General features: G+C 44.7%; 1 protein-coding gene across 1 annotated transcript in view; it reads right to left on the bottom strand.

Moving 5' to 3' along the window:
* Nucleotides 1-1938: 1938 nt before the first annotated feature.
* Nucleotides 1939-25828, bottom strand: part of mrps15 (mitochondrial ribosomal protein S15) — a 37315-nt gene continuing 13425 nt past the window's right edge. The window contains exons 6-8 of the mRNA XM_072502990.1: nt 20788-20846; nt 6781-6972; nt 1939-2176 (exon numbers count right to left, since the gene is read on the bottom strand). Of these exons, the coding sequence (XP_072359091.1) occupies nt 2063-2176; nt 6781-6972; nt 20788-20846 (365 nt within the window). The 3' untranslated portion in view covers nt 1939-2062. The remainder of the gene's footprint in view (nt 2177-6780; nt 6973-20787; nt 20847-25828) is intronic.

The following is a 25828-nucleotide window of genomic DNA, read 5'->3' as shown; positions in this document are numbered from 1 at the left end:
CAATTCGAAGCTTTCAGAGAATTACAGACATTATCTTTTTTTACTTCGGCAGACAGCTCGAAAGTAACTTTTAAACGGTCAAAGTCTGGCAATGAAACATGAAAAGAGAGAGAGAGAGCTAATCTTCAGCTAAACTCAAACTCAAAGTCAAAAGTACACTCCATCACTGACACAGACTGACAGAACCCCCAAAAGACATCTCTAAACTAACAGAAAGACTATTAAGGACAAAACTGACTAAACTAACAGAAAGACAACACAACACAAAGACAGAAATTAAGGACAGACAACACACTAAAATGGCGGGGGGAAACCTTTCAGTTATACACTTTCATATCTGTCTTAAGTCATCTAATCACACCCCAATATGATCCTAATTGGTTTGGGTTAGACTCAAACACATTTGATTTGATGGCAAGCCGTCCATCTTCAATGTGCAACATCAGCTTTTTAATTGTTTCATGTCTACATGTCATGGAATGTGATATTCTGCTAATCTTTACCAGCAATAGACTGGGTTTTAAGCGAGCTTAGCTGTTATCTGCATTGTGGACAATGGTGCCTTCATGTTGCTATGGTATTCAGTCCTTGTCCTTGACAATTAGCACAAGCAGTGTCAAATTGTTTTGCAACTGTGCTGTTATAATCTATAATGGAATTTTATGCTGTTTCATGTATCATGTTGAAGATCTGAATTTATGTGTACTAAAATTCTCATTTTTAAAATGAGTATTTAAACTGCTATCTTTTACCTATACTAGTTGTATTCGAAATACCTGGCTTCTACACCAACCCAGGACTCAGACTGATACAGAGCTTATGTATTTGAAATGCAGGTAGCTAGACCTGATCGAAACCCCCGCTTGTTTGCATTTTAATGGCCCATTTCACCAGAACAATAGGACTGCACTCAAGAAACCGATACAGACACAGACTGATCAGCGCCACACCCTTTACTCAGAGAGCCGAACCGCCATGGTCAATGGCGCTAAGGACCCTTCCAGCCACCAAGGCACCCGCCCCTTTATTGGCCAAAATCGAAGGCAGTGATCGAAGCCTGTCGAATTATTGGGTCCAAGATTAAGGACCACCCCAAAGAACGCAAAATCCCAGAGGGATAAAAGGGGTCATAGCCATGTGTTCAGTCTCTTTTGGACCCGGCCTGTGCCAGCCTCCTTTGATACCGGCCTGTGCCAGCCCAACTGCAGCATAATGACCAGACAGCCAAGTTCAAGACCAACGATCGCTGCTTGACGGATGAGCCCAACAGAGACGGAGCCACTTCAAACCAGCCTCGTGAGATCAAGATAAAGGCCTTATCCCTCTGCACAGAGCCGGTCGCCCTGAAGTTAAGTATAGGTTATTGTAGTTGATGGGTGCAGTTTAACTTGTAGTATATTGTGCTTGCATGTCAAAGTAACCCTTGTGTGTAAATAAACCATTTTTGAACTTGAACTGACTAACTGGTTGTGTGGTCATTTGACCGATATACGGGAAAGCCTTGTGGTTCAGTAAGAGAAATAGAAACACCCACAGTATTGGCGACGCTGTTGGGACATAACATCATATCATAAAAAGAGCCTCAGTATCAGATTGGCGACTCTAAAGAGCAACATTATTGGTGACGCTGGTGGGATAGTATTCCATTAAATTGGCAACAATGTTGAAACAAGTTGTTAATCTGATTTGATCTCTGTGGTTTTATGATGTTCTATTGCTGTGGCAAAGCAACAGGATGTGCTAGAGTGATGGTAGCTCATAATCGAATGACAGACTACAGCAGGTCACAGGGAGTCAGTAATACTGAGTTATTCAATTCCATCGATCTGAGGAAATTGGGCCAGATACGTTCATTGACAGAGGGCTTCAGCTTGCCGATCTCAGGATGACTAATATGATTAGGTTTTCTTCAAACAAATTTTAAATCAAAGTGCAAAGGAGATTTAAATAGACAAAATTTATTAATCTGACACTGAAGTTTCATTGTCTTCTCTTAAAAGACATTTACTGCGTACAACACATATACTGCTGGGATGAGTGTATGCTCCACATGAACTTCTAATCAGACTGCTGTACCGTCACTCGCTTTCTTACTGACAGGCTGGCCTTTCTCTGCAGCTGCTACTTTCTGCTTCTGCTGTTCAGCAGCACGCAGTTTCTTTACCTCTTGGAACACCTGAAAAAGAAAGTTACAGAGTGTGTGATTGTGTGCACACCCAGCCTGTCCTTGCTCTTATTATTCATTTAGTTTTTAACTTCATGATTTTCACCGTTTGTATTCTCAACTTGGAGCAGCTCTGCTCTCCTCTTTATTTCTATCAATCAGAGGGTTTTTTGCTTTGCAGACTGCTCCTAATGAACAAATTTCACCCATAGCCTGATCATTTCAATAAGAACAAAAAAACGCAACATATGGCTGTTAGAGAGTAGCCCCCCCCCCCCTCATATGCTTGCTCTGCCATCTCATGCCAGTTAGGTGGGTTAGTCATGAAAAATTGCCCAAAGTGTCCAAAAGGTTAGTTGGGGCTACAGGCATAAGGCTGGGGATGGGGCCTAGGTAGGATGTTCTGTCAGAGGGTCGGTGCAGACTCTAAGGGCTGAATGGCCTCCTTCTGCCGTGTAGGGATTCTATGATGATGCTGAGATCATGGCTGATTGGAGCCTGGCCTCACTTTCCGTCCTGCCTGCTCTCCATAATCCTTGATGCCCCTGTAGTTCATTTTTGCCCTCAGCCATGAATATATTCAATGACCCAGACTCCACTGCCCTCTGGAGTAGAGAATTCCAAAGATTCACAACTCATTGAAAATATGTATCACCTGTATCGTAAATGGACTACCTCTGCTTTCAAACTCTGCCCCTCAGTTCCAGATTGCCCCAGGAATAGAAACATCCTTCCAGCATTAACCCTGTCAAGTCCCCTCAGAATCTTACATGTTTCAATAAGATCCCCTCATTCTAAACTCCAATGGGTATAGGCCCCACCTGCTCAACCCACAGGAAGGCAGGACTGACGTCCATTTACCCACCCTGCTTATTACATCCAATAAATTTGTCAAACACAATTTCCCTTTCACAAAACCATGTTGACACTGCCTGATCGTATCATGGTTTTCTAACTCTTCTGTTCATATGCTGTTAATATTCCCTTAATGGATTTCAGCATTTTTAAAATGACAGATGTGAGGCTAACTGGTTGTTTCCTGCTTTCTGTCTTCCGCCTTTCTTGAATAGGAGTACATTTGTGGTTTCCCAATGTATTAGGACTTTTATAGAATTTAGGAACATTTGGAAGATTAAAACACCCACTATCTTTGCAGCCACCTCTTTACGACCTGAGGCCATCAGGCCCAGGGAACACATCAGCCTTCAGTCCCATAGGTCTGCCCAGTACTTTTTCTCTCGAGATCATGATCGACTCCTTCCCTTTGCCCCTTGATTTTTTTCACTATTAATGAGAAGCTTTTACTGTCCTCTACCATGAAAACAGATACTACATTATCTGTTCAAAGTCTCTGTTATGTTCTTGTTTCTCATTATTGCATTAGCTCCTCTCTTTTTTAGTGTCTGTTTTTCAATTTCTTGATAGTTTACTCATGCATTATATTCTCCAAGTATTTCTTTGCTGGTTTCTAGAATTTGCCAGTCTTCAGGCCTATCAATCACTGAGATTTGCAGCAGTGTGCAATGTTTCTTCAAATTTGATATAATTCTTTACTTCATTTGTTATTTATTTAGCTTCATTCATTTGTGAGGGGCAGGTCATGCCTCACAGGCCTCATTGAATTCTTTGAGGATGTGACGAGACACATTGATGAAGGCCGCAGTGGATGTGGTGTATATGGATTTTAGTAAGGCATTTGATAAGGTTCCCCATGGTAGGCTCATTCAGAAAGTCAGGGGGCATGGGATACAGGGAAATTTGCTGTCCGAATACAGAAAGAAAACAGCGAGTGGTAGTGGATGGAAAGTATTCAGCCTGGAGTTCGGTGACCAGTGGTGTCCCGCAAGGATCTGTTCTGGGACCTCTGCTCTTTGTGGTTTTTATAAATAACTTGGATGAGGAAGTGGAAGGGTGGGTTAGTAAATTTGCTGATGACACAAAGGTTAGTGGAGTTGTAGATAGTGTTGAGGGCTGTTGCAGGTTACAACAGGACATTGACAGGATGCAGAGCTGGGCTGAGATTTGGCAGATGGAGTTCAACCTAGATAAATGTGAAGTGATTCATTTTGGAAGGTCAAATTTGAATGCTGAATACAGGGTTAAAGGCAGGATTCTTGGAAGTGTGGAGGAACAGAGGGATCTTGGGGTCCACGTACATAGATCCCTCAAAGTTGTCACCCAGGTTGATAGGGTTGTTAAGAAGGGGTATGGTGTGTTGGCTTTCATTAACAGGGGGATTGAGTTTAAGAGCCGCGAGGTCTTGCTGCAGCTTTATAAATCCCTGGTTAGACCTTACTTGGAATATTGTAAGAAGTCTTACAACACCAGGTTAAAGTCCAACAGGTTTGTTTCGATGTCACTAGCTTTCAGAGCACTGCTCCTTCCTCAGGTCCTCGAAAGCTAGTGACATCGAAACAAACCTGTTGGACTTTAACCTGGTGTTGTAAGACTTCGTCCTGATCTCACCCCAGTCCAACGGCAGCATCTCCACATCTTGGAATATTGTGTCCAGTTCTGGTCGCCTCATTATAGGAAGGATGTGGATGCTTTGGAGGGGGTGCAGGGGAGATTTACCAGGATGCTGCCTGGACTGGAGGGCATGTCTTATGAAGAAAGGTTGAGGAAGCTGGGCTTTTCTCACTGGAGCGAAGAAGGCAGAGAGGTGACTTGGTAGAGGTGTACAAGGTGATGAGAGGCATGGATAGAGTGGATCTGCAGAGACTTTTCCCCAGGGCGGAAATGGCTGTCACGAGGGGACATAATTTTAAGGTGATTAAGGGAAGGTATAGGGGAGATGTCAGAGGTAGGTTCTTTACACAGAGAGTGGTGGGTGCATGGAATGCACTGCCAGCGGAGGTGGTAGAGTCAGAGTTATGAGGGACATTTAAGCGACTCTTGGACAGGCACATGGACAGCCGTTAATTGTAGGTGTGTAGATTAGGTTGACCTTAGATTAGGAAAAATGGTCAGCACAACATCGTGGGCTGAAGTGCCTGTACTGTTCTATGTTCTATTTCTTCAATTCTCAAAGATTATATTCCATTAAGAAATATCTTCGAAATATCTGCCACTACTTACCAACTCTTATCTTTCAATCTATTTTCCCAGTCCATTTTAGCCCAATCTGTCTTCATACTTTTATAATTTTCTTTACATTTAAGACAATGGTTAAAGACTCAAGTTTCTCAGTCTCAAACAACATGAAATTCTGTGCTATGATCACTCTTCCCCAGAGAATCATTTATCTTAAGAACATTCATTAATACATATTACAAGCTCAAAAGAGCTGTTCCCTGGTTCATTCTACAACATATTATTCTAAGAAACCAGTCCGAATACACTCTGAACTTTTTCTCAAGGCTACCTTTGAAGATTGTAGTTTAGTCGGGCAGTATGGTCGGCGCGGGCTTGGAGGGCCGAAGGGCCTGTTCCTGTGCTGTACATTTCTTTGTTCTTTGTTCTTTGGCCATTTGATTCACCCAGTTAAGATGAAGATTTCAAATTGCCCAAATTCTTGCAACTCCTATCCCTCACGGTTGTATTATTTCATAATTTATTTCATCTCTTAACCTACAGTGTACTATTACGGTGGGCTCTTGATTATTTCCACCAGTGACTTATTTTATTTGCTATTGCTTATCGTCACCCAAATTGATTCTACATCTTTATTTTCTGAACCAAGAACATTTCTCAATGCTGTCCTAATTTCATCCTTTATTAATATACCCCACCTCCTTTTCCTTTCTCCCTATCATTCTGAAATGTAAATTTTCCCTCACTTGAGCCCTGAACCCAACTATTAACTTAAAGCCCTATCTTGTTATCTTGCAGCCCTTGTTATCAAATTTTCTTTTGCACTCGAGTGCTGACTTTGGGCTGCAGTAGAGTGCTTAAATGGGAGTTTTGTGACTGAGGGAAATTAAGGATTAGTATCTATCCAAAGTCTATCTAGCCTTTCTTCAATTTAATAATGAACTAAAAGTTGCTCTTTGGGTTGGATGAAGATGAGTTTTAGACCAGCTTTAAAGCAGGGCTCTCTGGATTACTCCCAGTGCTCCAGCTTCTGCCCACTGTCCAAAAATGTGCAGGTTAGGTGGGCTTACGGGGATAGGGCGGAAGAATGGGTCTAGGTAAGGTGCTCTTTCAGAGGGTTGGTGCAGACTCAATATACTGAACGGTCTCCTTCTGCATCGCAGGAATTCTATAGAAAGGTTTTAGAGATCATGCCATTGAATTGTAAAACTAGGTTCGGCCTGAAAGCTGTGTAAAGTACCAATACTGCACAGCTATTGATATCTGTTCAGGTTCCTCATCATAGCGTCAACTGATGCTGAGATTGTCCTTTGGGAACTGACCATCCCGAGACCCAGTGTGTTAGTTCAGCCAGTGGTCACTGACGAGTTTTTCTAGCACAACATCATCACAACACAGTCTGATTCCACCCACAACTAACATCCACACATGGATGGGGATCAGAGGAGGGGCTCCCGGACTAATTTTTCCCTTCCTTATCCAAGGAGCTGAAGCTAATTGCAGCTCCCCAGATTTTATTTAATATTTACCCAACTCCAACCTGTTGAGCAGTCATGCTGAAATCAGCTGATTGATCTTCTTACCCTTATGCAGAAAGCTTTCTTGGCAGCCCACCGCTGTGTCACCTTCCTGTAATACTCTGGAGGGAAGGTGTACTGAATGCCCAGCTGGGTACAAACATTCTCAAACACGTTGTAGCGCGTTCGTCGGAGATACTTCAACAGCTTCTTCCGCCTGTCGATTGCCATTAGCATGTAACGTTTGTGCGTCTTATCCTGTTTAAGAATAAACATGTCTAAGTATCTTAGAAATATGTGCTGAATGAGGGCAGCACGGTGGCGCAGTGGGTTAGCCCTGCAGTCTCACGGCGCCGAGGTCCCAGGTTCGATCCTGGATCTGGGTCACTGTCCGTGTGGAATTTGCACATTCTCCCCGTGTTTGCGTGGGTTTCGCCCCACAACCCAAAGATGTGCAGGATAGATGGATTGGCCACACTAAATTGCCCCTTAATTGGAAAAATGAATTGGGTACTCTAAATTTATTTAAAAAAAAAGAGATATGTGCTGCATGTAACAACAGACAGCCCAGTGAATCACATCATATCGGATCCATGGTTGTGTATCTGGGTCAGAAGGAAATCAAGGATCATTTGATTGCTGAGTGGGAGTGAAAATACAAACCAATCACAAAATACAGGCCTGTCCCTTTTTGCTTTGGCCAGTGTGTGATGGGATGTTACGGCTTTATCATTAAAAGAATTGTTAGAATACATAAATAATGGGTTTCACCCAATCAATCACAAATTTTAGATCAGCACAAAGAAAAATATTAAAAAGGATGAAAGGAAAGAATATGAAACTTCCATTGAAGTTAGCACAGGCCAAAGAGCCTCTTCAATCCCAAGGTTCCTCCAGGTTGACACAATCTTTACAATTCTTCAGCACTTCTCTTGTAGAAATCTCCCTCTACGCTGTCCCCATCAAAACTCCCAGGCCAGGTCCAGCATGGGATTAGATACAGAGTAAAGCTCCCTCTACACTGTCCCCATCAAACACTCCCAGAACAGGTCCAGCATGGGGTTAGATACAGAGTAAAGCTCCCTCTACACTGTCCCCATCAAACACTCCCAGGACAGGTACAGTATGGGTTAAATACAGAGTAAATCTCCCTCTACACTGTCCCCATCAAACACTCCCAGGACAGGTCCAGACCGGGTTAGATACAGAGGCAAGCTCCCTCTACACTGTTCCCATTAAACACACCCAGGATAGGTACAGCATGGGGTTAGATACAGAGTAAAGCTCCCTCTACACTGTCCCCATGAAACACTCCCAAGACAGGTACAGCATGGGGTTAGATACAGAGTAAAGCTCCCTCTACACTGTTCCCATCAAACACACCCAGGATAGGTACAGCACGGGGTTAGATACAGAGTAAAGCTCCCTCTACACTGTTCCCATTAAACACTCCCAGGACAGGTCCAGCATGGGGTTAGATAGAGTAAAGCTCCCTCTACACTGTTCCCATTAAACACACCCAGGACAGGTACAGCATGTGGTTAGATACAGAGTAAAGCTCCCTCTACACTGTTCCCATCAAACACACCCAGGACAGGTACAGCATGGGGTTAGATACAGAGTAAAGCTCCCTCTACACTGTTCCCATCAAACACACCCAGGATAGGTACAGCACGGGGTTAGATACAGAGTAAAGCTCCCTCTACACTGTTCCCATTAAACACTCCCAGGACAGGTCCAGCATGGGGTTAGATACAGAGTAAAGCTCCCTCTACACTGTTCCCATTAAACACACCCAGGACAGGTACAGCATGTGGTTAGATACAGAGTAAAGCTCCCTCTACACTGTTCCCATCAAACACACCCAGGACAGGTACAGCATGGGGTTAGATACAGAGTAAAGCTCCCTCTACACTGTTCCCATCAAACACACCCAGGATAGGTACAGCACGGGTTAGATACAGAGTAAAGCTCCCTCTACACTGTTCCCATTAAACACTCCCAGGACAGGTCCAGCATGGGGTTAGATACAGAGTAAAGCTCCCTCTACACTGTTCCCATTAAACACACCCAGGACAGGTACAGCATGTGGTTAGATACAGAGTAAAGCTCCCTCTACACTGTTCCCATCAAACACTCCCAGGACAGGTTCAGCATGGGGTTAGATACAGAGTAAAGCTCCCTCTACACTGTTCCCATTAAACACACCCAGGACAGGTACAGCACGGGGTTAGATACAGAGTAAAGCTCCCTCTACACTGTTCCCATTAAACACACCCAGGACAGGTACAGCATGTGGTTAGATACAGAGTTAAGCTCCCTCTACACTGTTCCCATCAAACACTCCCAGGACAGGTCCAGCATGGGGTTAGATACAGAGTAAAGCCTCCATGCTAATCCGAAGATTATTTTCACTCATTGGTGACAATAAAAGACATAGATTAAGATAACCACTAGAAGAATGAATGTCTTACAAGGGAAATAAGAGATAGTAGCAGATTCAAAGAAGAGGCGTACAAGTTCGCTAGAAAAAGCAGTTGACCTGAGGATGGGAAGTTTAAAATTCAGCAAAGGCAGACCAAGGGATTGATTCAGAAGCGGAAAATACAATTTGAAAGTAAATGAGCGGGGAACATAAAAACTGACTAAAAGTTTCTATAGGTATGTAAAGATTGATAAAAACTAATGTAGGCCCTTTACAGTCAGAAACAGGGGAATTCATAACAGGGAACAAAGAAATAGTTGAGGAGCTAAATTCGTCCTTTGCTTCTGTCTTCACAAAGGAAGACATGAATAATGTACTGGAAGTTCTGGGAAACAGGTTTTAGTGAGGAGCTGAAGGAAATTAATATTAGTAAAGAAATGGTTTGGGGAAATTAATGGGATTGAATGCGGGCAAATCTTCAGGGCCTGATAATCCTCATCCCAGAGTACTTAAGTAAGGGGCCCTAGAAATAGTAGATCCATTGGTGGTCATTTTCCAAAATTCTTTGGACTCCGGAATGGTTCCCACAGACTGGAGGATAGCGAATGTAACCCCGCTTTTCAAAAAGGGAGGTAGAGAGAAAACAGGGAACAATAGATCAGTGAGCCTAATGTCGGTAGTAGGGAAGTTGCTGGAATCAATTATCAAGGATTTCATAGCACAGCATTTGGAAAGCAATGGTATAATCAGGCATAGTCAGCATGGATTTACAAAATGAAAATCATGCTTGTCAGGTGTTATCGTGCGGGGCACAGAGGTTGCTGAGTGAGTGCTTGCTGAGAAGGGGAGTGAATAACAGGCAAGCTCTTTCTTTCTTTTTTTTTTAATCGAGAGGGGATGACAGGGAAGGTAGTGCAATGTTCCTCCTGCAGAATGTTTGAGGTGAGGGACGCCGTCAGTGTCCCTGCTGATTTCATCTGTGGGAAGTGCACCCATCTCCAGCTCCTCAGAAACCGCGTTAGGGAACTGGAGCTGGAGTTGGATGAACTTCGGATCATTCGGGAGGCAGAGTTGGTCATAGATAGGAGCTTCAGGGATGTAGTTACTCCGAAGAATAAAGATAGATGGGTGACGGTGAGAGGGGCTGGGAGGAAGCAGTCAGTACAGGGATCCCCTGTGGCCGTTCCCCTTGGTAACAAGTATACCGTTTTGGATACTGTTTGGGGGGGGGGGGGGGGGACTTACCAGGGTTAAGCCATGGGGTACAGGTCTCTGGCACAGAGTCTGTCCCTGTTGCTCAGAAGGGAAGGGGGGAGAGGAGTAGAGCATTAGTCATTGGAGACTCCAGTTAGGGGGATAGATAGGAGATTCTGTGGGAACGAGAGAGACTCACGGTTGGTGTGTTGCCTCCCAGGTGCCAGGGTGCGTGATGTCTCGTATCGTGTTTTCGGGATCCTTAAGGGGGAGGGGGAGCAGCCCCAAGTCGTGGTCCACATAGGTAACAACGGCATAGGTAGGAAAAGGGATGGGGATGTAAGGCAGGAATTCAGGGAGCTAGGGTGGAATCTTAGATCTAGGACAAACAGAGTTATCTCAGGGTTGTTACCCGTGCCACGTGATAGCGAGACCAGGAATAGGGAGAGAGAGGAGTTGAACACGTGGCTACAGGGATGGTGCAGGAGGGAGGGTTTCAGATTTCTGGATAACTGGGGCTCATTCTGGGGTCGGTCGGACCTCTACAAACGGGATGGTCTACACCTGGACCAGAGGGGTACCAATATTCTGGGGGGGAAATTTGCTAATGCTCTTCGGGAGGGTTTAAACTAGTTCAGCAGGGGCTTGGGAACCTGAATTGTAGCTCCAGTATACAGGAGGTTGAGAGTAGTGAGGTCATGAGTAGGGTTTCAAAGTTGCAGGAGTGTACCGGCAGGCAGGAAGGTGGTTTAAAGTGTGTCTTCTTCAATGCCAGGAGCATCCGGAATAAGGTGGGTGAACTTGCAGCATGGGTTGGTACCTGGGACTTCGATGTTGTGGCCATTTCAGAGACATGGATAGAGCAGGGACAGGAATGGTTGTTGCAGGTGCTGGGATTTAGATACAGTAAGCTCAGGGAAGGTGGGAAAAGAGGGGGAGGATTGGCATTGTTAGTCAAGGACAGTATTACGGTGGCAGAAAGGACGTTTGATGAGGACTCGTCTACTAAGGTAGTATGGGCTGAGGTTAGAAACAGGAAAGGAGAGGTCACCCTGTTAGGGGTTTTCTATAGGCCTCCGAAAAGTTCCAGAGATGTAGAGGAGAGGATTGCAAAGATGATTCTGGATAGGAGCGAAAGCAACAGGGTAGTTGTTATGGGGGACTTTAACTTTCCAAATATTGACTGGAAACGCTATAGTTAGAGTACATTAGATGGGTCCGTTTTTGTCCAATATGTGCAGGAGGGTTTCCTGACACAGTATGTAGATAGGCCAACGAGAGGCGAGGCCATATTGGATTTGGTACTGGGTAATGAACCAGGACAGGTGTTAGATTTGGAGGTAGGTGAGCACTTTGGTGATAGTGACCACAATTCGATTACGTTTACTTTAGTGATGGAAATGGATAGGTATATACCGCAGGGCAAGAGTTATAGCTGGGGGAAAGGCAATTATGATGCGATGAGGCAAGACTTAGGATACATCGGATGGAGAGGAAAACTGCAGGGAATGGGCACAATGGAAATGTGGGGCTTGTTCAAGGAACAGCTACTGCGTGTCCTTGATAAGTATGTACCTGTCAGGCAGTGAGGAAGTGGTCGAGTGAGGAAACCGTGGTTTACTAAAGCAGTCGAAACACTTGTCAAGAGGAAGAAGGAGACTTATGTAAAGATGAGACATGAAGGTTCAGTTAGGGCGCTCGAGAGTTACAAGTTAGCTAGGAAGGACCTAAAGAGAGAGCTAAGAAGAGCCAGGAGTGGACATGAGAAGTCTTTGGCAGGTAGGATCAAGGATAACCCTAAAGCTTTCTATAGATATGTCAGGAATAAAAGAATGTCTAGGGTAAGAGTAGGGCCAGTCAAGGACAGTAGTGGGAAGTTGTGCTTGGAGTCCGAGGAGATAGGAGAGGAGCTAAATGAAAAGACAATGTTGTCGAGGAGAATACTGAGATTCAGACTACTGGACTAGAAGGGCTTGAGGTTCATAAGGAGGAGGTGTTAGCAATTCTGGAAAGTGTGAAAATAGATAAGTCACCTGGGCCGGATGGGATTTATCCTAGGATTCTCTTGGAAGCTAGGGAGGAGATTGCTGAGCCTTTGGCCTTGATCTCCAAGTCATCTTTGTCTACAGGAATAGTGCCAGAAGACTGGAGGATAGTAAATGTTGTCCCCTTGTTCAAGAATGTGAGTAGAGATAACCCCGGTAACTATAGACCAGTGAGCCTTACTTCTGTTGTGGGCAAAATCTTGGAAAGGTTTATAAGAGATAGGATGTATAATCATCTGGAAAGGAATAATTTGATTAGAGATAGTCAACACGGTTTTGTGAAGGGTAGGTCGTGCCTCACAAACCTTATTGAGTTCTTTGAGAAGGTGACCAAACAGGTGGATCAGGGTAAAGCAGTTGATGTGGTGTATATGGATTTCAGTAAAGCGTTTGATAAGGTTCCCCACGGTAGACTACTGCAGAAAATACGGAGGCATGGGATTCAGGGTGATTTCATAGAATTTCATAGAATTTACAGTGCAGGAGGCCATTTGGCCCATCGAGTCTGCACCGGCTCTTGGAAAGAGCACCCTACCCAAGGTCAACACCTCCACCCTATCCCCATAACCCAGTAACCCCACCCAACACTAAGGGCAATTTTGGCACTAAGGGCAATTTATCATGGCCAACCCACCTAACCTGCACATCTTTGGACTGTGGGAGGAAACAGGAGCACCCGGAGGAAACCCACGCACACACGGGGAGGATGTGAAGACTCCGCACAGATAGTGACCCAAGCCGGAATCGAACCTGGGACCCTGGAGCTGTGAAGCAGTTGTGCTATCCACAAGGCTGCCGTGCTGCCCCGTTTGGATCAGAAATTGGCTAGCTGGAAGAAGACAAAGGGTGGTGGTTGATGGGAAATGTTCAGACTGGAGTCCAGTTACTCGTGGTGTACCACAAGGATCTGTTTTGGGGCCACTGCTGTTTGTCATTTTTATAAATGACCTGGAGGAGGGGCGCAGAGTGAGTAAATTTGCAGATGACACTAAAGTCGGTGGAGTTGTGGACAGTGCGGAAGGATGTTACAAGTTACAGAGGGACATAGATAAACTGCAGCGCTGGGCTGAGAGGTGGCAAATGGAGTTTAATGCAGAAAAGTATGAGGTGATTCATTTTGGAAGGAGTAACAGGAAGACTGAGTACTGGGCTAATGGTAAGATTCTTGGCAGTGTGGATGAGCATAGAGATCTCGGTGTCCATGTACATAGATCCCTGAAAGTTGCCACCCAGGTTGAGAGGGTTGTTAAGAAGGCGTACGGTGTGTTAGCTTTTATTGGTAGAGGGGTTGAGTTTAGGAGCCATGAGGTCATGTTGCAGCTATACAAAACTCTGGTGCGGATGCATTTGGAGTATTGCGTGCAATTCTGGTCGCCGCATTATAGGAAGGATGTGGAAGCATTGGAAAGGGTGCAGAGGAGATTTACCAGAATGTTGCCTGGTATGGAGGGAAGATCTTATGAGGAAAGGCTGAGGGACTTGAGGCTGATTTCGTTAGAGAGAAGAAGGTAAAGAGGTGACTTAATTGAGGCATACAAGATGATCAGAGGATTGGATAGGGTGGACAGTGAGAGCCTTTTTCCTCGGATGGTGATGTCTAGCATGAGGGAACATACCTTTAAATTGAGGGGAGATAGATATAAGACAGATGTCAGAGGTAGGTTCTTTACTCAGTAGTAAGGGTGTGGAATGCCCTGCCTGCAACAGTAGTTGACTCGCCAACACTACGGACATTCAAATGGTCATTGGATAGACATATGGACGATAAGGGAATAGTGTAGATGGGCTTTAGAGTGGTTTCACAGGTCGGCGCAACATCGAGGGCCAAAGGGCCTGTACTGCGCTGTAGTATTCTATGTTCTAAATCTATTATAATTCTATGACGATGTAACTAGTAGAGTTGGCCAGGGAGAACTGGTGGATGTGGTTTATTTAGGCTTTCAGAAGGCTTTTGACAAGGTCTCACATAATGAAATGAAAATCGCTTATTGTCACAAGTAGGCTTCAAATGAAGTTACTGTGAAAAGCCCCGAGTCGCCACATTCCGGCGCCTGTTCAGAGAGGCTGGTACGGGAATTGAACCGTGCTGCTGGCCTGCCTTTCTGCTTTCAAAACCAGCGATTTAGTCCTGTGCTAAACCAGCCCCTAGCAGATTGATATGTAAAGTTAAAGCGCATGGGATTATGGGTAGTCTCTAGAGCTGGACAGAAAGCTGGTTAGCAAAAAGAAGCAAATGTTGGAATAGAACATAGAACATAGAAAATACAGCACAGAACAGGCCCTTCGGCCCACGATGTTGTGCCGAACCTTTGTCCTAGATTAATCATAGAATTTACAGTGCAGAAGGAGGCCATTCGGCCCTTTGAGTCTGCACCGGCTCTTGGAAAGAGCACCATACCCAAACTCAACACCTCCACCCAACACCAAGGGCAATTTGGACATTAAGGGCAATTTATCATTGGCCAATTCACCTAACCCGCACATCTTTGGACTGTGGGAGGAAACCGGAGCACCCGGAGGAAACCCACGCAGACACGGGGAGGACGTGCAGACTCCGCACAGACAATGACCCAAGCCGGAATCGAACCTGGGACCATGGAGCTGTGAAGCAATTGCGCTATCCACTATGCTACCGTGCTGCCCTTAAGAACAAATAAATCTACACGATATCATTTTACCGTCATCCATGTACCTATCCAATAGCTGCTTGAAGGTCCCTAATGTTTCCGACTCAACTACTTCCACAGGCAGTGCATTCCATGCCCCCACTACTCTCTGGGTAAAGAACCTACCTCTGATATCCCTCCTATATCTTCCACCTTTCACCTTAAATTTATGTCCCCTTGTAATGGTGTGTTCCACCCGGGGAAAAAGTCTCTGACTGTCTACTCTATCTATTCCCCTGATCATCTTATAAACCTCTATCAAGTCGCCCCTCATCCTTCTCCGCTCTAATGAGAAAAGGCCTAGCACCCTCAACCTTTCCTCGTAAGACCTACTCTCCATTCCAGGCAACATCCTGGTAAATCTTCTTTGCACCTCTTCCAGAGCTTCCACATCCTTCCTAAAATGAGGCGACCAGAACTGTACACAGTACTCCAAATGTGGCCTTACCAAAGTTTTGTACAGCTGCATCATCACCTCACGGCTCTTAAATTCAATCCCTCTGTTAATGAACGCGAGCACACCATAGGCCTTCTTCACAGCTATATCCACTTGAGTGGCAACTTTCAAAGATGTATGAACATAGACCCCAAGATCTCTCTGCTCCTCCACATTGCCAAGAACTCTACCGTTAACCCTATATTCCGCATTCATATTTGTCCTTCCAAAATGGACAACCTCACACTTTTCAGGGTTAAACTCCATCTGCCACTTCTCAGCCCAGCTCTGCATCCTATCTATGTCTCTTTGCAGCCGACAACAGCCCTCCTTACTATCCACAACTCCACCAATCTTCGTATCGTCTGCAAATTTACTGACCCACCCTTCAACTCCCTCATCCAAGTCATTAATGAAAATCACAAACAGCAGAGGACCCAGAACTGATCCCTGCGGTACGTCACTGGTAACTGGGATCCAGGCTGAATATTTGCCATCCACCACCACTCTCTGACTTCTATCGGTTAGCCAGTTCGTTATCCAACTGGCCAAATTTCCCACTATCCCATGCCTCCTTACTTTCTGCATAAGCCTACCATGGGGAACTTTATCAAATGCCTTACTAAAATCCATGTACACTACATCCACTGCTTTACCTTCATCCACATGCTTGGTCACCTCCTCAAAGAATTCAATAAGATTTGTAAGGCAAGACCTACCCCTCACAAATCCGTGCTGACTATCCCTAATCAAGCAGTGTCTTTCCAGATGCTCAGAAATCCTATCCTTCAGTACCCTTTCCATTACTTTGCCTACCACCGAAGTAAGACTAACTGGCCTGTAATTCCCAGGGTTATCCCTAGTTCCTTTTTTGAACAGGGGCACGACATTCGCCACTTTCCAATCCCCTGGTACCACCCCTGTTGACAATGAGGACGAAAAGATCATTGCCAACGGCTCTGCAATTTCATCTCTTGCTTCCCATAGAATCCTTGGATATATCCAGTCAGGCCCGGGGGACTTGTCTATCCTCAAGTTTTTCAAAATGCCCAACACATCTCCCTGCCTGACAAGTATTTCCTCGAGCTTACCAATCTGTTTCACACTGTCCTCTCCAACAATATCGCCCCTCTCATTTGTAAATACAGAAGAAAAATACTCATTCAAGACCTCTCCTATCTCTTCAGACTCAATACACAATCTCCCGCTACTGTCCTTGATCGGACCTACCCTCGCTCTAGTCATTCTCATATTTCTCACATATGTGTAAAAGGCCTTGGGGTTTTCCTTGATCCTACCCGCCAAAGATTGTTCATGCCCTCTCTTAAATGGGTCTTTTTCTGACTGGCAGACAGTCACTGGTGCCACAAAGTGGGGTACAGCAGGGATCCTTGCTAGGACCCGAACTGTTCACATTATATTTAATGATTTGGACGAGGGAACGAAATGTATTATCTCCAAATTTGGAGAAGATACAAAGTTGAGTGGGAGGGTGAGCTGTGAGGAGGCTGCAGAGATGCTTCAGCTGGATTTGGACAGGATGAGTGAGTGGGTACATGCATGGAAAATGCAGTATAATGTGGATAAATGTGAAGTTTTGCTTCGGTACCAAAAATAGGAAGGCAGATTATTATTTGAATGGGTGTAAATTGAGAGAGGTGGATACTCAGCGAGACCTTAGTGTCCTTGTGCATCAGTCGCTGAAAGTAATCGCGCAGGTACAGCAGGCAGTAAAGAAGGCAAATGGTATTTTGGCCTTACAGTGAGAGGATTTGAATATAGGAATAGAGATGTTTTACTGCAATTGTATAGGGCATTGGTGAGGACACACCTTGAGTATTGTGTGCAGTTGTGGTGCCCTTGTCTGAGGAAGGATGTTCTTGCAATGGAGGTAGTACAGCGAAGGTTTAAAAGGCTGATTCCGGAGATGGTGGGACTGTCATACGAGGAGAAACTAAATCGGTTAGGATTATATTCATCGGAGTTGAGAAGAGTGAGAGAGGATCTCATAGAAACTTATATAATTCGAACAGGATTAGACAGGGTACATTCAGAAAGAATATTCCCGATGGTGGGGGAGTCCAGAACTAGGGGTCATAGTTTGAGGATAAGGGGTAAACCTTTTAGGACTGAGGAGAAATTTCTTCACCCAGAGAGTGGTGAATCTGTGGAATTCACTACCACAGAAAGTAGTTGAGGTCAAAACCTTGCGTTTCTGGAAGGAATTAAATATAGCTCTTAGGGCTAAAGAGGGAGGAGAGCGGGATCAGGGTATTGAACTTGATGATCAGCCATGATCACAATGGATAGCGGAGCAGATTCGAAGGGCCGAACTGCCTCAATCTGCTTCTATTTTTCTACGAGAACCTTTTAGTTAAAGGTACTTCAGTGTGAGGTTTGAATGTGGAACGGTCTGCTGTAAACTTTCTGAAACAGTCAATAAAATATTTAAACTTATTTTAAGTTTTGAAAAGAGAAACATTATAGAGTATGGAGACTGAGAACGAGTATGATTAGACTGAGTGGGAAACTAAAGACCATGAACAGCCGTGTGTAACTGAGTCCGTGATGGTTGTTCAACTACTTGAAACTGTTCACTGGATCTGATGGAATTGCATGCCTCATTTACATCAGCCTTTGCTTTGACTTTCCGCAGATCCCAAGGAGGTAAATTGTAAAATGAATCCCACCCTACCGCAAGTCCCCATTGTCTCCCATGGGCCTAATGAGAATAGAAAGCACAGAATCTGTCGGGGGCCATGCGGAGAACCCAACACATCCCCGCAAGCTTGTGATAGGACAACAGACATTTGTTTATACAACGTCTTTCAGGGCTATAGGATCTCTCAAAGCATCTCAAAATAAACTTTGAAGCTGAGTCAATGTTGTTATGTAGGAAACGCAGCAAGCTCTTCACACGCAGGAAGCCGCCACAAACAGCAAAAAATAATGATCAACAACGTTGATTCATAGAATCATAGAGTTTACAGTGCAGGAGGCCATTCGGCCCATTGAGACTGCACCGGCCCTTGGAAAGATCACCCTACCTAACCACACCTCCTCCTAATCCCCGTAACCCAGTAACCCTACCTAGCCTTTTTGGACACTAAGGGCAATTTAGCATGGCCAATCCACCCATCCTGCACATCTTTGGACTGTGGGAGGAAACCGGAGCACCCGGAGGAAACCCACGCAGACAAGGGGAGAACGTGCAGACTCCACACAGACAGTGACCCAAGCCGGGAATCGAACCTGGGACCTTGGAACTGTGAAGCAACTGTGCTAACCACTGTGCTGCCTTTGCCCTGGATTGTCAGTTTAGATTTTGTGCTCAAGTATCTGAACGGGATGATTCCACAAGCCAACACAGACATGCTGCAAATTTAAGTGAAGAGTATACAGTAAGCCCTTGCTGTGCTGAGAAGAATGTGATGGGTTTCATGTTCAAACAGCTGGACCAGAACTGACCCCGACTAAGAGGAACTATCAGACAGGATTCCTGTATACAATGCATTAAAACTCATGTGGAAGCCACAACCACCTGAAGCAGTTGAGGCAATAGCAAAAGTTCAAGGGGAACCTAGATGAAGAGATAAAGAATTTAAGGGCACTAAATCACAGAATTGTGGAATGATTATAGGTCAGAGTGAGGATTTACTGATAAGAGAAGGGGGTGACTAGGCTCTTGTGGAACATAAACACCAGTATGGACAAGGAGGTCCGATTGGCCAGGTTTTGTGTTGTAAAATTCCATTTAACACTATGGTGGCCTGACAGTCTTGTTGGAGATAACATGCAAAGTCACGTTCAACTGTGATCCCTGCCACTGTCAAATATCACCATCGCTCATATTCGCAAATGAAAAGCAGATGTCAGACTGACAAGCGCGAGTGTCAATGGCACCTACAGAATCAGGTGGCAGCAAGGATCCAATTCCTCCTTGGAAAGGAGAGGGAAATTGGCAGAAAAGGAGGATTTCTTGAAAAGATGTGGTGTAAATGGAGGCAGGATTGAGTCACAGCATGTCCCAATGTTCAATCACATGCCATGGCGATGGAGCAAGCCTGCAGGAAATAGTTGATCCACAAATTGAAACCTGCATCTGTCAATAAAAGGGACAAAATTGCAAAATGTAATGAAGTAACAAAGAGGAACTGAAACTGGACTAATAATTTAACCAGCTACTGTCGTCAGCCCTGGTTTAATGCGAGCTCTCCCCCCTCAAATCAGAGAGTTGAGAGTTTGAGTCCTACATTCAGATTCTAACACAATCTGGATTGAAGCTCAATGCTTTAGAGAGTAACCGTGCCCTGGTCTCAGAGGCAGGGCTAACATGCCACAGGCTCGCTGCAGGGCGACGATGTTCCAGGCTCATTCAGGATTTCCTCTGGGTGCTCAGGTTTCCTCCCATAGTCCAAAGATATGCATTTGGTGGACTGGCCGTGATCAATTGCCCTTGTTCAAAAGGTTAGGTGGGGTTACTGGGTTACAGGGATAGGGTGGAGGTGTGGGTTTAAGTGGGCTGCCCTTTCCAGAAGCTGGTGCAGACTCACTGGGCCGAATGGCCTCCTTCTGCACTGTAGATTCTAAAGTTGAGTTCCAGAGGAGCTGGCTTCACAAAATACCCACATATCCATTATCCAGCAATAGTCAATGGACAGGGATCAATGCTCGAGTTCCTGGCTCATTATTAGTCCTCTACTCAGATGAGAGGATGACCTGTAGAGGAATCAAAGTTGGGCTGTTTCCCACCTGTTGTGACTCAGTTTGATCAAGAGCAAACCTACCCATTGAGCAAACACTTGTACACATCACTGGGCACAGGTCCAGCAAATCACTGAACTAAAAGCACTGACCAGCTCAGAAAAGGAGGATTTAACAGTAGCCAGTTAAACTATTAGTCCATTTTCAGTTCCTCTTTGTTACTTCATTACATTTTGCAATTTTGTCCCTTTTATTGACAGATGCAGGTTTCAATTTGTGGATCAACTATTTCCTGCAGGCTTGCTCCATCACCATGGCATGTGATTGAACATTGGGACATGCTGTGACTCAATCCTGTCTCCATTTACACCACATCTTTTCAAGAAATCCTCCTTTTCTGCAGCTCAGCACTGCACCTCTCAATAATGTCCCCCTCTCCCAGCCCCTCTGTTTATACAGGGGGGCGAGGGCACAGGGCATGGAGTGCAGCTGGACTTGGAATTGTGACTTGGAGAGATCTCAGAGGTGTGTCTCAGTTGCTCACTGTCCCAGCACAGTGTTAAAATCAATATGTGGGCTGTCCTTGCATTCTATGACACTCACCTTCCTGTGTACCTGCAGGTGCTCTTGGTAATTCCGGATTTTTGCTGTTAAGATGGCAACTGAGGAGAGAGAGAGAGAGTGAGAGTGAGAGACTATTACACTGCAATCATTTGACACATACTAGTCTGCACCTCCAGACAGAACCATTTCAAGAATCAGAGAGCTCCCATCATTCTCTTTGCACTCACTTGCACACATTGTAAAGGATCCAGTCTAATGATTTAGCAACAATGGAGGAGTAGAGAGAGGTGTATGTTGTCATGGTACATGTGAAAACACTGTGCTTTCAGATGATGTCTCCATGGAGTAGCTTGTGATAAACAGGGGGGGCAAAAATAAATCCAAGCCAGCATTGATTTCTTCAGTGAAAATCCTGTTTAATTTGCTGCAGTCTTTTGAACAGGTAACATCGGGGGCTGATGGGAGCAATGCTATTGATGGGGTCTACATGGACTTCCAAAAGGCTTGATACAGTGCCGCACAACAGCCCTGGGAGCAAAGTTATCACTCGTGGATTAAAAGAGACAGTGGAAACATGGATAAAGAGTTGGCGGAGTGACAGGAAATAGAGCAGTGGAGTTTACCCAGGAGTCAGTGTTGGGACCCTTGCTTTTCCTGATACATATTAATGATATCGAACTTTGGTGTACAGTGCACAATTTCACAATATGCGGATGATACTATTACGGACAGGAGAGGATTTAATTTAAACAGCACTGATTTCTCCTTTTGCCATTCATCCATAAACAGAAAGGTGTTTTGATTTGCTTCCCTCAGTTTTGATGTGAGCCAATTTTCTATTAATAACCCCACGCCAAACCCGAGATAGGATGAACTCAAAGGGTTAGTTTATTTGCACACACTCAAAACATAGGAGGGTTGCCACGTTGCTCCCTGTGCACTCATACAATAAAAGAGGGATAGAGGAAAAAGGGATTTAGTGTATATACCACATAAAACTTGTTACAGGTGGGTCTAGAGTTCAGAATCAAAGTCCAATGATGTATCCCTTCATGGAGGTCAGTAGGCTGATCCTGTATTAAATTCACTTTTCCAGTGGAGTTGACTTCATACGATGAGATAAGACACACAGAGATGAATCAGTCTAATGGGTGATGGTATAGAAGTTCTGGAGAAATCTACACTATTTCTGTGCTGTTGCTTGTAGATGGTTAAATGGCCGAGTAGATTTGCAGTACAGCATGGCAATATAACTGGTTCCTGGGTGCAGAAAAGATTGATGAGAATGAAATGAAAATCGCTTATTGTCAGAAGTAGGCTTCAAATGAAGTTACTGCTAAAAGCCCCTAGTCGCCACATTCCGGAACCTGGGAGGCCGGTACGGGAATTGAACCCCCGCTGCTGGCCTTGGTCTGCTTTACAAGCCAGCTGTTTAGCCCACTGTGCTAAACCAGCCCCTGGTTCCAGGAATGAGGAACTTTAGCAATGAAGAAGGATTGGAAAAGTTAGGACTGTTTTCCTTGGAGAAAAGAAGGCCGAGAGGATTTTTGATTGAGATATCTAAAATGATGAGGGGTCGGATCAGAGTACATAAATAAAACTGTTCCCACTTGTTAACGGATCGTGAATGAAAGGGCACAGATTTAATTTAGCTAAAAAAGCAAACTTGACATGAGGGAAAAATGGCTTTACGCAGCAAGTGGCTGGGGTGTGGAATGCGCTGCCTGAATGTAGGGGAGGTTCAATCTAAACTATCCAAAGGGAATTAGATTATTATCTGAAAAGGATGAATGCATAGGGTTAGATGGAGAATGGCACTATTTAATTGCTCATTCAGGGAATTAGTGCAGACAAGATGGGCCGAATGGCCTCCTTCCATGCTGTAACAGTTCTGTGATTCTGTGGAGGGCAGAGGTAATTGAGTAGGAGCAGGAAAATAATTTGTTCTTTAAGGATGTTTCTCTGTTTCACATCTCTTATTTTCTGACGATTTGCCCCTGGCTTCAAAGAAGAAAGAAAAGTTCAGCACAGGAACAGGCCCTTCGGCCGTCCAAGCCTGCGTCAACCATGCTGCCAATCTAAAACCTTCTACACTCCAGGGTCCGTATCCTTCTATTCCCATTTTATTCATGTATTTGTCAAGACGCCCCTTAAACGTCACTTTCGTATCTGCTTCCACCACCTCCTCCAGCACCGAGATCCAGACACCCACTACCCTCTGTGTAAAAAAACATCCCTCGCACATCTCCCCTAAACTTTCCACCTCGCACCTCAAACCTTAATTGATGTTCCTAGGCTAAAGAGCTACAGAACATTTAGAAAACATTCACTGAAGATACCCTCTGGAAGCTTACTTCAGTAAATGGAGACACCAAACAAACACTGCGAAGACTTCAGCTGAAAAACTCGAATGCCAGGCAACAGCTTCATGTTCAGGCCTGTGACCGATCAGTCACCCCAAACCCAACGCCACCACTTTCATGTATAGTATTTGATAGAACTCTTGAAGTTAGTGATGTAAACTTCTATATCAACACCCTTCTCTGTGGTGTGTTCAACTCGGGTTCAAAGAATGAGTTATAGCAAGTTGTTCAATCCTGCTAACCTGCTTGAAGAGGAATTGAAGAGTTTTTGGCCTTTTCAATATCAAGATTAAGGAAACTAAAGGATTGACTTGAACCCAGGATTAATTCCCAGTTAAAGGAGCTGAACTTGTTGACACCTGTTGAATGTGTGCTGGGAAATATTGACCAAATTCGAAATGTTTTACACAAATTCCGTGGAAGGTGATAAGGAGTCATTTGAGAGACCGTCAGAACTGTCAGTGTTTGTAACTATGGGAAAGAAAGAATGGAAAGTTAGAGGAAAGATTGTAGATGTCAACTAGAATGGGAAAGGGCGACGCTGGGGAGGGAGCAGTGTTAGGCCAGGAGTTTCCAGCAAAAATGAAGGGTTGGTGAAATATGTCTATGTCAGGATAGTGAGTGACTTGGAGGAGAGCTTGAAGCTGTTGTTTTTAAAAAAAATTAGTGTACCCAATTTATTTTTTCCAATTAAGGGGCAATTTAGCATGTCTAATGCACCTACCTTGCACATCTTTGGGGTGGGAGCGTGAAACCCACGCAGACACGGGGAGAATGTGCAGACTCTGCACGGACAGTGACCCAGCAGGGAATCGAACCTGGGACCCTGGTAGCACTTGTGCTACCATGCTGCCCAAAGGTTTTGGCTGAAAAGGTTTTGCCTCATCCCCTCTCCTGTCCCTTTTGTTAAATCATTACCCCCCGGTCATTGATCCCTCCACCAAGGGGAAAAGTTTGTTCCTGTCTGCTCTATCTATGCCCTTCATAATTTTATACATCTCAACCATGTCCCCACTCAGTCTCCTCTGCTCCAAGGAAAACAATCCAAGTCTATTCAAGCTCTCTTCATAATCTTCTCCAACCCAGGCAGTATCCTGGTAAATCTCCTCTGCATCCTTTCCAGTGCACACAATACTCTAATTGTGGCCTAACTAATGTTTTATACAGTTCCAGCATAACCTCCCTTATGCCTCAGCTAATAAAGGCAAGAATACCATCTGCCTTCTTAACCACTGTATCCACCTGCTCTGCTACTTTAAGGGACCGGTGTACAAGCACACCAAGGTCCCTCTGATCCTCGGTGCTTCCCAGGATCCTGCCGTTTATCATGTATTCCCTTGCTGTGTTTGTCCTGCCAAAGTGCATCACCTCACACTTATCCGGACTGAATTCCATTTGCCACTGATCAGTCAATCTGACCAGCCCATCTACATCCTCCTGTAATCTAACGCTATCCTTCTCACTACCATTGACTACCCATCAATTTTCAGATCATCTTCAAATTTACTGATCAACCCTCTTACATTCATATCTAAATCATTTATATAAACCACAAAAAGCAAGGGCCCAACATTGACCCCTGCGGTACCCCACTGGACATGGGCTTCCTGTCAGTAAAACATCCCTCGATCATCACTTCCAGCCACTCAGCCAATGTTGGATCCAATTTGCCAAATTTCCTTGGATCCCCTGGGCTCTTACCTTGGCCATCAGTCTCCCATGTGGGACCTTATCAAAAGCCTTGCTGAAGTCCAAGTAGACTATGCACATGCGATTCCCTCATCGACACACCCGGTCACCTCTTTGAAAAATTCAATTGTTGGTCAGACATGATCTCCCCTCAACAAAACCATGCTGACTGTTCTTGATTAATCGCTGCCTCTCCAAGTGCATGATGTGGAGATAAGACCTTCTTACTGTCTCCAAGTGCAGATTAATTATGCCTCTCAGAATTGCTACCAATAGTTTCCCCACCATTAGACTGACTACTCTTTCCCTACTTATCCTTTTACCCTTAATGTTCTTGTAAAACAATTTAGAATTTTCCTTTATTTTACCTGCCTTTCATGTCCCCTTTTTGCTTTCTCTGCACCCGTTGCCCTATCTCTTCTAGGTGTTGGAAGTAGCAGGTTTAGGAAGTGCGTTTGAAGAGGCCCTCACAGCGAGAACGAACTTAATTTTCAAATGCACCGAGTGGCAATGAGCTGAAATTCAGCTGCCCCTGATGGTGTTGAAACAGGAGGTAATGAATGATTTCACAATGAAATTGGGTGGGGGCTTGAACAAAATACAATTGCAATATGGGGCCAGAGCTGGGAAATGACTGGATGCTTCACACAAAACTGGCATCAACACAATGGGCCAAATAGCCTCCTTCTGTGGTGTAAATGGCAGAGTCAATGGTGCTAGAAACCAAAGGACAATATTTGGACACTACACAGGTCCCTGGGTCAGAGTACATCTAGACTCTGTCCAAGTCTGGAGTGATACAGTGATCTTGCAAAACATCCAGAGGGCGGCAAGAATGATTCCAAGCTTAAACAACCTCAGCTACTCTGACAGGCTCAAAGGCCTTTATCTATTTACTTTAGAGCAGCACAAAGCATCAACGTGACCCAATTGAGGTCTATAAAATAAACAGCAGACTCATACTCCCATTGATTGCAGTGTAATAGATTGGGGAGGACCAAGGACATGTGTTTAAACTGTTTAAGAGT

Source organism: Scyliorhinus torazame, chromosome 1 (genome assembly GCF_047496885.1).
Source record: "Scyliorhinus torazame isolate Kashiwa2021f chromosome 1, sScyTor2.1, whole genome shotgun sequence".
Lineage (NCBI taxonomy): Eukaryota > Metazoa > Chordata > Chondrichthyes > Carcharhiniformes > Scyliorhinidae > Scyliorhinus > Scyliorhinus torazame.
Note: the sequence above shows the minus strand (reverse complement) of the source record. Positions and strands in the feature narration are given on the sequence as shown.